Below are 13,724 nucleotides of genomic sequence, written 5' to 3'. Positions count from 1 at the left end.
ATTTTATTATAAGATTAGTGAAAAAGTATCAATCAATTAATTGAATAATATATGAATCGTTTATCTGCAATTATTTTGAAAAATTGATATATAATATGATTTATGTAATTATATTGTTACTAAAATAAATATGGGGAAAAGGGGAAATAATTTAATTGTAATTATTATAAAAATAAATCTAGCGAATTATGTTTAGATTAATTACCATAATAATTATTAGGCAATTATACTTTTATACCTTAGGTATATTTTGTTTTTCACCATATCGTCTTTATTTTTTTCTCCTCATCCTCAATATCTGAATGAATTAATTTTAATTATTATAATAAAAAAAATCCAACCACTCATGTTTAATTGTAATTATATTAATATGTGTCTAATTATTAGCTTAATTAACATAATAATTATTAATCAATTATATTAATTAATATCTGTGTAATTAATTCTTCAATTACCATAATAATTATTAGATAATTATATTAATATTATGCAATTATGCTTTTATACATTCAGTGTGTGTATTACCATAAAATTATCATAGTAATTATACAGAAGAATATAAATGATAATTTTGTTCTTATAATATTATATGTATATAAAAAATATATCTACATATGAAAGTTGTCACATTTATTGAGTTATTATTTACCATATATATAGTAATAGCTCGGGAGGTAGTTTGAGCAAGAAGTTATAAAAGTAGAATTTTATTTTTATTAGTAGTATAGATTAAACATGGGTCGTTGAATTTTTATATAATAATTACAATTAATTCATTCAGATATAATAGTAGTAGTAGACTTAGACCTGACAATTCGTGTATACGGGTTCGTTAACGAGTCCACACGATAAGGCTAAACACGGATACAACACGTTAAGGTTAACGAGTTCAAATTTTTAACACGAACACGAATTGTTAACGGGTTAAACAGGTTGACACGATAGGCACGTTTTGTTAACAAGTTTCGAGTCGTGTCGACACGATATGACACGAAACCCGTTTAAACCCGTAAAACCTATTAATATATTAAAAAATAAAATTTAAAGTTAAGTTTTATATATATATATATATATATATATATATATATATATATATATATAAAGAAATAAATCCTACAATTCAATCAATCAAACAAACTAAAAAATATTCAAGTTATAACATTCTTAAAATAATAAAATAACATCCAAAATTTATAATTAAAGAAGTTCACAATAGTTTTTAGAATAAAATTGAACACAATTAAAATTCAAATTTCAGATCGTTGAACATTAATATATAATTGGTGTAGGATCTTGGCATAACGTAGTAAATTCATCCATGACAACGATTCTTACCTAAACGGCAATGGTTCTTAGCGGGTTGTAAACAGGTTTGTGTAAACGGGTTAATACGATAATATTAACGAGTTAAATGGATTCTTAATAGGTTTAATGGATTGACCCGTTAAGACACGAAACATAACAGATTCTTAACAGGTAAACCCGTTAACAACCCAAGACATGTTAAAGCTTAACACTAATCCGTTATTTTCGTGTCCGATTTTGTGTCGTGTCCATAATTACCAGGCCTAATAGTAGTGGGACATTTATAATAGTAGTACGTACTACTATTATGGTACTATTATAAATGTCCTACTATTACTAAAGTACTATTATAAATGTCCTACGTCCTACTACTCAAAATATGTCTTTTGAAAGAAGAAAAAAACAAGTAATATTTTAAAGTTTTGATTTAAAATTATTACATTATTTTCTTATCAAATATTACATTTTTTCTAATAAAGTAATAGACACTTTATTCCTAATTTATATATTAATTTTTTAATACAAGTATTACATTTCTATCGACATATCTTACAGATAAAGATCTATGATACGACGGTAGGAGATTGATTCATAATTGAGCAATTTTAATATGGGAACGGAATCATGCACGTGATAACAGAACCAACCAATAATATTAAAGTTTCTTCCTTCTTCCTAAAGTGAAACTATGCTTATGATAACATTCACAGGTTGGCACATTTGGTAGTTTTGTACACTAAAATATAAGTGAAATATGACAAACATTAACAACATTTTGCAATGTCAAACTTCTCAATTATTGCGTTGGGTGCATTTTACTTTGTTGTTTAATATCATATAGATTTAGATTAGTATTAAAAGTCATGTGGCCAATGATAGAGATGATACAATACAGTCACTGTATTGAGGATGATCAGCACCATAAAAGTTTTTTATATTTTCAATGCATTTAAGATATTTATAAAAGTTTTGTAAATGGACCTGACATATTACTATATAATGTTATTTATATTATAATTTTGATTCACCAAAAAAGAAATTTTACCTCAGGTCAATTGTCATCATCATTTACTTTCATTCGAGAAAAAAATCTAAAACTTATGGACTTACATATGAGATTAAATATCTACACTTCAAATACAGCCGACGGATTTCATTAATTGAGTTAAATATTTACATATTTTATTGTTTTAAGTATATTTTTTTTAGTTAAGCAAATAGGGGAAATCACCGATTTGGTCCCTCAGTTGTTATCAAACTGTCAATGTTGTCCCTTAACTCCGTATTCATCGATTTGACCCCTGAAAATAATTGTTTTTAGTCACATAACTCCATCCGGCCAGTTTCCGGCAAACACTCCGATTTAGTAGGGGCAAATTAGTATTTTCCTTTCTTCAGTCCTCCCTCCCTCTTCGTCGCCGCTGTTGTCGCCGCTGTTGTCGAAGAAGTCCACCGTTGAAAATTCACAAACTTTATCCGAATCTAAATCTGAATCCGACGAAGAAGAGCTGGATTCTTCCCAACACACCCCTGACTTCACAATCAAACCTGACCTCCCTTCTAATGCCCCTCCGGCCTCAAAGCGGGTAAAGCGGCTGACGGAGACCCCTCTGAGAGAATCGACGAGGAAGAAACTCAAGTCCGAAAAAGAAGATGGGAATGCAGAGGAGAAGAAGTTGCCCAGTTCGGTCCCTCAATTGGGTTTGCCAGGTCGGAGGGGCATTAGAGGGGAGGTTAGGTTTGATTGTGAAATCAGTAAGAGAGGTTCTTGGTTCTCTGAGGCATGCCAAAGAGAAGCTTCAAAATCAGATGGAGAAGGTTAAAGCAATGTTTGTTGCCTGATCTCCATAAAGAAACATGGTTATAGGGCAAGTAGGCTTTGTAAGTTTGCAGCACCTTATAGTCAACAAACACTTACCGACTGCCCCTGCACAGAAATCATCTTCTTCTCTGGTGGCAATTTCATCTTCCACTCTTCACCCTAAGCAGTTGAGAGCTCTGCAATCTTTGAGTCTTTCATTCTGCCACGGCTCCAAGCCCTTCCGCCACCTCGTCTCCCTCAAATCATTATCTACTTTGAAGGATTTAGCATTCCTTAACTGCCTCATTTCCCCCATCCGCTTCCGATTCCCTCCGAGCTAGTTTCGAATCTCTGGTCATTCACCGCCATTAACAGCCTCCAGAAGCTCAGCGGAGTCTGGCTTAGCCACCTCCAAAATCTCACCGACTTAACGGTCTCACACGTCTCCATCACGGCCAGCGGCCCTTCCGTTATCTTTAATAGCATCAAAAACCTAATAACCGTCACTGTTTCCCACACGAATCTCACGGGGTTTCTCCCCAAACATTGGCACCCCAATCTCTCCTATGTTGATCTGTTCGGAAATAAGCTCAAAGGAAGAATCCCTCCGATGCTAACCGAGCAGGAAAATCTTGTGTTCTTGAATCAACTTTGACTTCGCCTGTGAGACAGGGTTCGATTTCAACTTTGACGCCATCGGCGGTTTAGCTTGAGAACTATCATCGCCTCTCGAACGCTCCCTCTCCCTCTCTCTATCTCTGTCACGGGCGAAATGATCAAAATACCCCTGCTAAATCTAAGTGTTTGCCAGAAACTGGCCGGATGGAGTTATGTGACTAAAAACAATTATTTTCAGGGGTCAAATCGATGAATACGGAGTTAAGGGACAACATTGACAGTTTGATAACAACTGAGGGACCAAATCGGCGATTTCCCCTAAGCAAATATAATTTTACTTGTAGTGATTGACTACATACTACGTGCCTACTTACCCCTACTATATATGGTCTATTCACGTACTCCCACAATCCACCTATACTAGTTACTTATTGTCCGTATTGTTTTCTTTCATATATGTTTGTCTCTCTAGTATCAAAATATCTATCTCTATCACAACCTATCGACCAATTCACTCACACTACCCAATATCACTTTCATTTAACACACGCATTGTCATATTGGGGTTAGCAAAAAAAAAAGAATTTCAATGGACCAAGTAGCTGATGTCCAATCGAATTATCGATCTAAATTTTCAATTTTTAGTTTGTTATTATGGCTAGCTGTATTGATTTTTATTTTTTTAGTACTACTAACTTTATTATAACTTAGTATATGTTCCACTGGGACTCAAACTCGTGGCCTCCCATAGTCCCATATAGAAGAACCACTTCGTGCCACTAGAACACAAAGTCATTGGCGCTACGGCTATATTGATGATTACGAATTTTAATAAGCATCTAAATGTAAGGATATGCAATGGTGCTCGAGAATTGGTTATTAACCCCACCACTAATTAAAAAGAATTTAGTTAATAGTAAAATATTAAAAAGTCGAATCAAATAATATCACATTAGGAGGAAATATTGGAAGAAAAACATAGGAGAGGAAAAAAGCATTTTCGTTCCATTAACAATCAACCATTGCATATCTTTACATTTAAATGTATTAACAATCAACCATTGCATATCTTTACATTTAAATGTTTATTAAATTCCTAATCATCAATATAGGCCAAAAATTTGAACAATCAATATTTTTTTAACTTAATAACTAATAATGGACTGAAAACGCAAGATTTAAAACGATTTGATTATTACATTTATTAGTTAGTTGATTGATTATTTATTTATTTATTGTTAGTCCCTAAATGACAATGTGCGTTAATGAAAAAGATAGAGAAAGTGTGAGGTGGACTAGTAATGGTTGGATAGATAAGTTGTGGTGGAGCTAGATAGATGTTTTAGTACTAGACAAATAGTGATAGATGAAAATTAACAATAAGAACAATAAAAATATATAGCAAGTATAATTATGGTGGAGCTAGATAGATGATTTTGTACTAGACAAACAATGATAGATGAAAATAAACAATAAGGACAATAAAAATAGCTGGTATAGATATGGTGGAGCTAGATAGATGTTTTGGTACTAGACAGACAGTAATAGATGAAAATAAACAATAAGGACAATAAAAATAGCTGGTATATATAGGTGTGGTGGAACTAGATAGATGTTTTGGTACTAGAGAGACCGTGATAAATAAAAATAAACAATAAGGACAATAAAAATAGCTGGTATAGGTGTACGCAGTCGAGCTAGATAGATGTTTTGGTATTAGAGAGACAGTGATAGATGAAAATAAACAGTAAGGACAATAAAAATAGCTGGTATAGGTGTACGAGGTGGAGCTAGATAGATGTTTTGGTACTAGAGAGACAATAATAGATGAAAATAAACAATAAGGACAATAAAAATAGCTGGTACAGGTGTACGCAGTGGAGCTAGATAGATGTTTTGGTACTACAGAAATAGTGGTCGATGAAAATAAACAATAAGGATAATAAAAATAACTGATATAGGTGTACGGTACGCGGTGGAGCTAGATAGATGTTTTAGTACTAGAGAGACAGTGATAGGTGAAAATAAATAATAAGGACAATAAAAATAGCTGGTATAAGTGGAGGTGGAAGGACATGAGTAGGTCATATATAGTAGGGAAAAATAAGCGTGTAATAGTCAATTACTACAATAAAAATTATATTTACCTAACGGAAAAAAAAAATCTTAGGTACATTTTCAATTAATTATCAAATATCAATTGAAACCCACCATTAAGCACCCTTACATGGACATTTTAATATAACAAAAATAATTAAATGTCTAAATGTCTAATAATGTATAAATTATGGTTGGGTTCGAACAGATTTTTAGAATTAAAAATAAGAACATAAAAAAACGTTGAAAACCTCTGTAAGTAGCTAAGAGCATCTTTAGTAGTGGGTATATTTCACGGTAATTGAGGAGATTTTGTAAGTGTGATTAGGAAAGAGAAAAGGGGAGTGTGAAGAAAAAAATAAAATAAATATGTTTTTTTTAAAAAAATTATATAACAGAGGTTGTCAGGGGCGCTTGACGCGCCCGAGTGGGCGCATGCTTTGCGCACAACGCGCACAGCATCTGTGGACTGCATTTTTTTTTTTTTCTTGGGAACCTAATATCCCGATGCGTTGCAGATGATACTCCAAATTTTCTCTCTTAGCTTCTCTCACTGCCAACTCAGCGTGTCCTGTTCCAAAAACTCCACATGATGCGCTGATATAGATGCTCTAAAAGAAGTAAATATGAACATAGATTCTTTGAATATGTACTTTGGACAGTGTCGGTTATTTATTGCGTACGGGAATACCGCATGCGCTAATGAATCTTTTGAATCATCCAACGGGTGGGTATTATAATTTCTAAAATGGGCTTACTTTTACCACATGCTGCATTAAAGTTGTAGTCAACAACAGTTACGATTTTTGCCCACAAAATTAAAAAATTCCTCCACACATGTTACTACATGAGAGTAGATAGATAAATTACAATGACGTAACAATTCATTATATGAGAGGACGTATATGATATTAACAAAAAATTTATTATATTAGATGAAACTCTCCCATTACAGTTATCTGAGCTCATCTTGTATCATTATTTATAATCTACTATTCAAGAACTAACTGAATTGTCTGTACAAATCATATATAATTTCATTTTTAGTGAACCAATATGTTAATATTGAAGGATCAATAACCTTAATTTGACTCCACTTGACCCAATTCAACCTAACGATTTAATCTCAATAGTTTAGAGATATCGTAAGGGCACTTAAAAGCTTAGTATGTCACAAAGTATTTTTTTTGGATGAACAGGAAGGACACAACCCCAGAAAAAAGACAAAAGTTAGTCGCCTCAAAACCTCGTCAGCCCCACTTGATCGCAACAAATGCACTCAACTAGGCCAATAACAAACATTGTTAATTGCTTGACCACGAGTTAGGAATGTGCCTATACATACTACCAACAACAAGCTTAACAAAATACGTAGTAATAATCAATGCTTACACCGTGAATCAAGATTAACATGATACGGTAGCTAAACATATGTTATAAGTTCATTTTTAATATACTACATATTTATTTTTAATGTTCTATATGTTCGTATTGACTCATAATATACTAAAATAAACATATACCCAAATATATATATATATATATATATATATATATATATATATATATATATATATAAAATAATAAACTTGTTAAAGATATATATGTAATATATTAAAATTGAACTTATATCAACACTTATCAGTGAACAATATAATTGACTAATAATAGGTTGGACCAACATAATTAAAACGAATAAAGATTATAATTTTTTAATGAAATGATGAAATTCGTTAGCGTGAGAGAGACATATATATAAATAAATAGTGTGTATAACTGTATATATATAGAGAGAGACAGAAAGAGAAAGAAACAATAACATCAATGTTCTTTACATTGGTTCGTCACACGTTATCCGAATATTTGTCACCCCCATTCAACCTACTTAAAAGAATCATGACCATTGGATGGACACATGTATTCACACTCGTAAATTAAACATAAAAAAAAAAAAAAAAAATCAAACGATGAGAACTAACAAATAAAATAAAATAAAATAAAATAAACATGACATTAATGAGTTGGTGATGAAGCGGGTCGGGTCGGGAATGAAGAATTGAATTTTGTGAAGGGCAATATCGTCAATTGAGAGATGGGAAATTGATGCACCTCTGGGAAAGAAAAACCTTGCAATCATCCTTGGGAGCGATGGTGGGTACATAGGCGATGTCATCACAGCCGTCGGTTCGGTGGCGCCTGAAATCGATCAGGGCCGTGAAAACGGCGATGAAGAGCATCAGGTGGTTAATAGCGTACCTCTGGCCGACGCACTGGTGGGGCCCAGCCCCGAAGGCTAGAAAGTTCTTCTTGTAAACCCGGTCCTCTTGCCGTTCTTCCATGAACCGCTCCGGGTCGAATTTTTCCGGTTCGGGAAACCCCTGAAACGACGAGTCCAAAACCGACGGGAACACGATGGTGCCTTTGGGGACAATATAATTCTCCGTCAACGGGAAATCCACGCCGGCAATGTGAGGCACCAAAGTCGCCGGAGCTCTGAACCGCAGAACCTCACGCGCCACCGCCTCCACGTACTTCATTTCTCTCAGATGCTCGGCGGCGATCGGGTTCCCCGATTCCGGCGACCAGAATTTCCTCACCTCCGTTCTCACCCGTTCCAGAACTCCCGGGTGAGAATCCAAGAGCGTAACCGCCCACAACAGAGAAGAAGTAGAAGCGTCCTGCGCCGCGAACAGGAAATCGAATAAATGGCCGCCGATTTCTTTGGGATTATAAACAAAACCACCTCCGATTTCTCCGGGATTCTGTTTCGCTTCGTTGATTTCCCTAACCGCTTCTTGCATCCAGAAATCAATGAGGCAAGTAGGTTCTTCGCCGGTCTCCATCTTCTCCTGACTCTGTTCCGCACACAACGAAAGCGTCTCCACCAGCCTATCCACCGCGAGCCGCGCGTTTCTGAAAGCGAAACCAGGGAGATCAATCGGGAGCTTCATTAACCCAACATTGAAGAAAGTATAATCCACATTGAATCTCCGGCGGGCCTCGCCGCTCAAATACGGGCCGGCAAACACGGTCTGGGAGGTTTCCAAGTTCATATCCCGGCAGAGAATGCGGAGCGGGATCGGCTCCGACGGCGAATCGGAAGACCTCTTCAGCCAGCACGCCAGGTGTTTGATAATAATCCGCTGTTGAATTTCCGTGTAAGTGGCGAGCGCTTTGGGGGTGAAATTGGGGGCGATTCTGCGGCGGAGGTCCTTATGCTCCTGCCCGAACATATATATGAGATTATGCTCGCCGAAGAGCTTTTTTCCGAAGGGGTGGCCGATGAGGTGGAAGGCGTCGGGGCGGACATTGGAGAAGACCTTGTGGGAGAGGTCGGTGGAATGGATGTAGAGAATAAAGCGGCCGATGATGTAGTTGACGGAAATGCCAGCGGCGTTGGTCTTTGCCAGCGCGGACTGGTCGTCCCAGAATTTGGTCGGGTTAGTGACTAAAGTGACCACATTTCCGATGACTGGAAACACGAACGCCGGGCCGGGGAGAAACCTCTTCTTTTTCAAGTAAGAGATCTGTTCAAGAAGAAGAATCAGAGCTAAAAAGGCAACTAAATATGGTACGTAAGGGAATATAGAGTTCTCCATTCAACAATTTTTGTCAAGAAACTCTCTCTCTCTCTCCTTGAATTAATCTTGATGGGCGTTTTTAAAGGGCAGAGAGAGAGAGAGAGGTCAAATGAGGAGTTTTGGTCAATATAAGTAACTGACGAAAAATCTGGAGGCCAATTACGAATTGCTTAACAGCAGAAGAGAATTCAAGAATCAAGAAGATTGCAGTGGGGGTTGGGGTGGGTTTCTCTTATAGGGTGTGGTGGGCTGACCAAAGATTAGTCAACGTTCGAGAATCGAGAATTCAAAGGAGCGGAGTTCCCAGGAGGAGGGGCTGCGGGGAACAGCTGAAAGTAGCGGCGTTGAATGGGCGGAAAGGGTGGTGGAAGAAGATGGTGATTTTTTATTATTTTTTTTTTTGAAATTTGAGGACAATTATTATATTATGGTTATTATATTATGGTTAATATTGCATTGTAAATTTTGGTATAAAAATTATGATCATGGTAACATAATAAGTTTATCAGTGAATTTTGGCTTATTTGACTACTATTAACTGTTTCACTTGGTTAAACATGCAATATAAGTGTTTGATTGATTAGTTTTTTATAAAAATTTATTACTCTATAAAACGCAAAAATTTAAAAAGATGTTCAAACATTTTTCGATCAATTTTTTTAGAAAGCTACTCTGTATTTTACATGTAATTACTAATTAGCTATCAGCTAATCAACTAATACTATCAATTAGTCAAACTCAGTAACTCAATAAGTTAATAACTATCAATTAGCTAACAATTATTTATCAAACACCCTATATGGGTTTGCAGTTCAGCTAACAATTATTTATCAAACACCATATATGTGTTTGCAGTTAGCACATTATGTATTTGCAATTAACAATTTCGTACATGAAAATAAATTGAAAACACAACATGATAATTATAACACATCGTATAAAATATTTTTTTTTTGTGTAACCCAGGGTCTCCACCGTCGGGCACAATGACTAACCCCTCGCTGGATTGTAGGCATCTCTATTGGGTGGGACAGCTGGATCGTATAAAATATGTTAAACACATATATGTATGATATTGGTTAACATGTTATCAATTAATGGCAGGTATAGAATGTTTTATCAATAGGTATGGAATCTAAAAATTATTTTAGATTAAGATTCACAATGAAGAATAGATTAAGTTTGATGGTATAATTTGGCTATGGAGGGTGGTGGGGCTGAAAGGTTGATAGCCAACTGGGTTTAGGAGGAAGTGATGTGGAGGATTCTTATCATCTGCGCAAGAGACAACCACGTGGGGCTTGCTTGCAATGTCACTTCAATATCCATTTACCGATTACAACGTTAAAGATTGGAATTAACAAAGAGCAGATAGCTCTGTGGGAATCCTTTTTTTCTTGCTTTTTTAGCTTTCGAACAACCTAGGAGATTGAAATTTACAAGAAAGTGCAGGTTACAGGAGAATCAACCCTGGGCATTTGGTTTTAACATTCTAATGGAAATTAGAATCAAAATTAAATATTTAGTAATTGGAGTAAACAATTTGATATGTCCCTGATCAGTGGCGGAGCCAGAAATTTTGTTCAGTGGGGACAAAATATAGTCAATATAAATTACACATCTCATTATTGTTTGATATAGGCGAAAAATAAAATACATCAAAATTTTATAAAAGTATTTATAACAAAATATGAAACAGAATTAATTTGATAAAATAATTCAAATAAAAAAACGCATTATAAATTACACATCTCATCATTAATTTTATAAAAATATTTTTTTGAAGAAACTGTTTAAAAAAAAATTTAAAGAAATATAATCATAAAAATTGTTGGATATAAGCGAAAAATAAATCACATTAAAACTTTATAAAAATATGCATAACAAAATGTGAAACATAATTAATTTGAAAACATATTATAAATTACATATCTCATTATTTAATTTTTGAAACATAATTAATTTGAGAACATATTATAAGTTACACATCTCATTATTAATTTTTAAAAAAGTTATGTATACATTACACATATCAGCAAATTCGAACCCTAGACATTACAATAATAACCGTATACGCACCTCTACCAACTCAGCTAAGTAACCATTCGTGTATATTTATTTGTTTCAATATACTTATATCTAAAACGTGACCTATATAAACATATATACATACAAAGACTATATATGGGGTGGGGGTGGGGTGAGTGGGGGCAGCTGCCCCCACTGTAGCTCCGCTAGTGTCCCTGATCGAGAAGGATGCCAGATGGATAATAAAATAAATAAAAACAAATAGAGGTGAACAGGATTTGAATTGAAGATCAATTTTAGGAAAGTACATGCAAGATTTTGTCATATAATCTCTCCGTCCAATTTTATTCTCATTTTATATGTTAGGTTCGATTAACGAGACTTACTAAAAGTCAAAGGCCTTATGGTTAAGCGGTATAGCTGTGGCCCTCCCAAGTGAGAGGTCACAAGTTCGATGGGCAGTAAGTTGAGAAAGTATGTATAAAAGTCTGCAAAAAAACGAACTGACTCGTGAATAATAAGTAGGTAATAATGTAGAATAATATAATGGCATCCCGGTAGGTCTCTGTACTATTCATCCATGCATCTTGCAAATATACTAGAGTTCTAATATATATATATCTCACTTTTACTTCGATCTCGATGTGATAATAGATGATAAATTATCTTTATCATGTAGGTTTTTAAGAAAAAATGTTAATATTAAAATTTTAAGTGTGAGGGAATAAAAGTAGGGAGTCCAAATAGTATTTTCCTAATATATAGTTATGGCGTCGATTCAAAAAAAAAAAAAACCACAATATAATGACATAGGGGACCATTGCATAAGATATGGCAGAAGGTTCTTGATTCCAACCCTTGTTCCATGCCCGTGTCCACAGTGGGTTTTCTTTGTAATTTTTGAGGAGTTTTTGTAAGTATGGTTAGGAAAGAGAATATGGGAGGAAAGAAAAAAAAAAGTTGATTCCAACCAAAAAAATTCTCAACAACCCCTGTAACACACCCAGCGGGCGCAGTTGTGATAGCCACGTGTAAGCTGCGCAAATGGCATATTTCTGTAGTGGGTCTCACATTTCTACGAAAAACCACCTCCTTACGGGAGGAACTTCTTTCCTCTCTCTCCTCCATGTTGGTCATTTTACTCTCAAAAATCGTAAAAAATCTACTAATGTGGAAACCCTTATACCATGGGGCATGCTATACGTTAGACCACTCATAAGGTTTATTTTAGATAATATTATTAAAAATGAAATTTTAAAAATTAACATGTAATACACTCCTAGCATGCCACGAGACATGTCCAGCCGCCATGGGACGTGCCTAGCTGCCCATATCCCAGCTGCACATCCGTCACCACCCCCGCATGCACAATCATATCCCTAGCTGCCATGTACAGGTCCGTCACCATCTCTGCATGCACAACCATACCCCAAGCCGCCTTGTACATGTATGTCACCACACCAACATGCATGGTCGTACCCCAACCGTCATGGCATGTACCCTAGTCGCCACTGCCATGCACCCTTCTTTCTTGGGCTCCTGCTTGCTTGGTTCTATGCATGCCGCCCACGTCACATGCCTTCCTAGCCCAACAAGATTTGAGCTCAACCTCTTTCCTTCACCACCCCCACTTGGGCCAAGGCTTAGTCAATAAAATGGGTCCCAGAGTCCCATTGCCCCATCAATAATAAAAGTCAATAATAGGTTATAATGGGAATAGAAATTATATTATATTGGTGTAATAATGTAATATATTGCATTAATGACTTTGCATTATACTTCAGGAAATAAGTCCCTAAACTTTATAAGAAAATCAATTGGCCTTTGAACTTTTAACAGTTGCAATTAAGCTCATCAAAACCCAAGAACTGATTATTGACCTATAATAACATGTCACCAGAAGACATTTTTTGAATTCTTTATTTTTCTCTTATTTATCTTCTCTCATCACCAAAGACCTTGTGGTCTAATGGCATCTAGTGTCTCGATTAATACTCTCACATTGATGATGGGAGTGGGTTCGAGCCTCAGTGGAGTCAACTGGTGACTCAGATATTACATTGTAACAGAGTCAGTGTACTAAAAAAAAAAAAAATCTTCTCTCTCCTCTCCAAGGTAATTTATGAATTATTATCACCACGCACAGCCGCAACACTTATTATTATTTTATTTTTATTATAAAAAAATAAATAAAATTGCTTGATATGTGGCAGTGTATTGCACAATTATGTATCATCTCATTATTGAAGAGATTGCTGTCCCACTGCATTTGGCTGTTTTATTTGTCGAATTAT

At 35.1% G+C, this 13,724-nt stretch overlaps 1 protein-coding gene across 1 annotated transcript; it reads right to left on the bottom strand.

Annotated features, from left to right (window-relative positions):
- Positions 1-7,577: 7,577 nt before the first annotated feature.
- Positions 7,578-9,736, bottom strand: LOC116017561 (cytochrome P450 710A11-like). Its single transcript, XM_031258529.1, has one exon. The coding sequence runs from the start codon at positions 9,418-9,420 to the stop codon at positions 7,903-7,905; it is 1,518 nt and encodes a 505-aa protein (XP_031114389.1). The 5' UTR covers positions 9,421-9,736; the 3' UTR covers positions 7,578-7,902.
- Positions 9,737-13,724: the final 3,988 nt, after the last annotated feature.

The sequence above is a fragment of the Ipomoea triloba genome, chromosome 1 (genome assembly GCF_003576645.1).
Source record: "Ipomoea triloba cultivar NCNSP0323 chromosome 1, ASM357664v1".
Classification (NCBI taxonomy): domain Eukaryota; kingdom Viridiplantae; phylum Streptophyta; class Magnoliopsida; order Solanales; family Convolvulaceae; genus Ipomoea; species Ipomoea triloba.
Note: the sequence above shows the minus strand (reverse complement) of the source record. Positions and strands in the feature narration are given on the sequence as shown.

What these genes read in the sequence shown, in the direction of transcription:
- LOC116017561 (XM_031258529.1), bottom strand. Translation starts at nt 9,420, where the DNA reads ATGGAGAACTCTATATTCCCTTACGTACCATATTTAGTTGCCTTTTTA.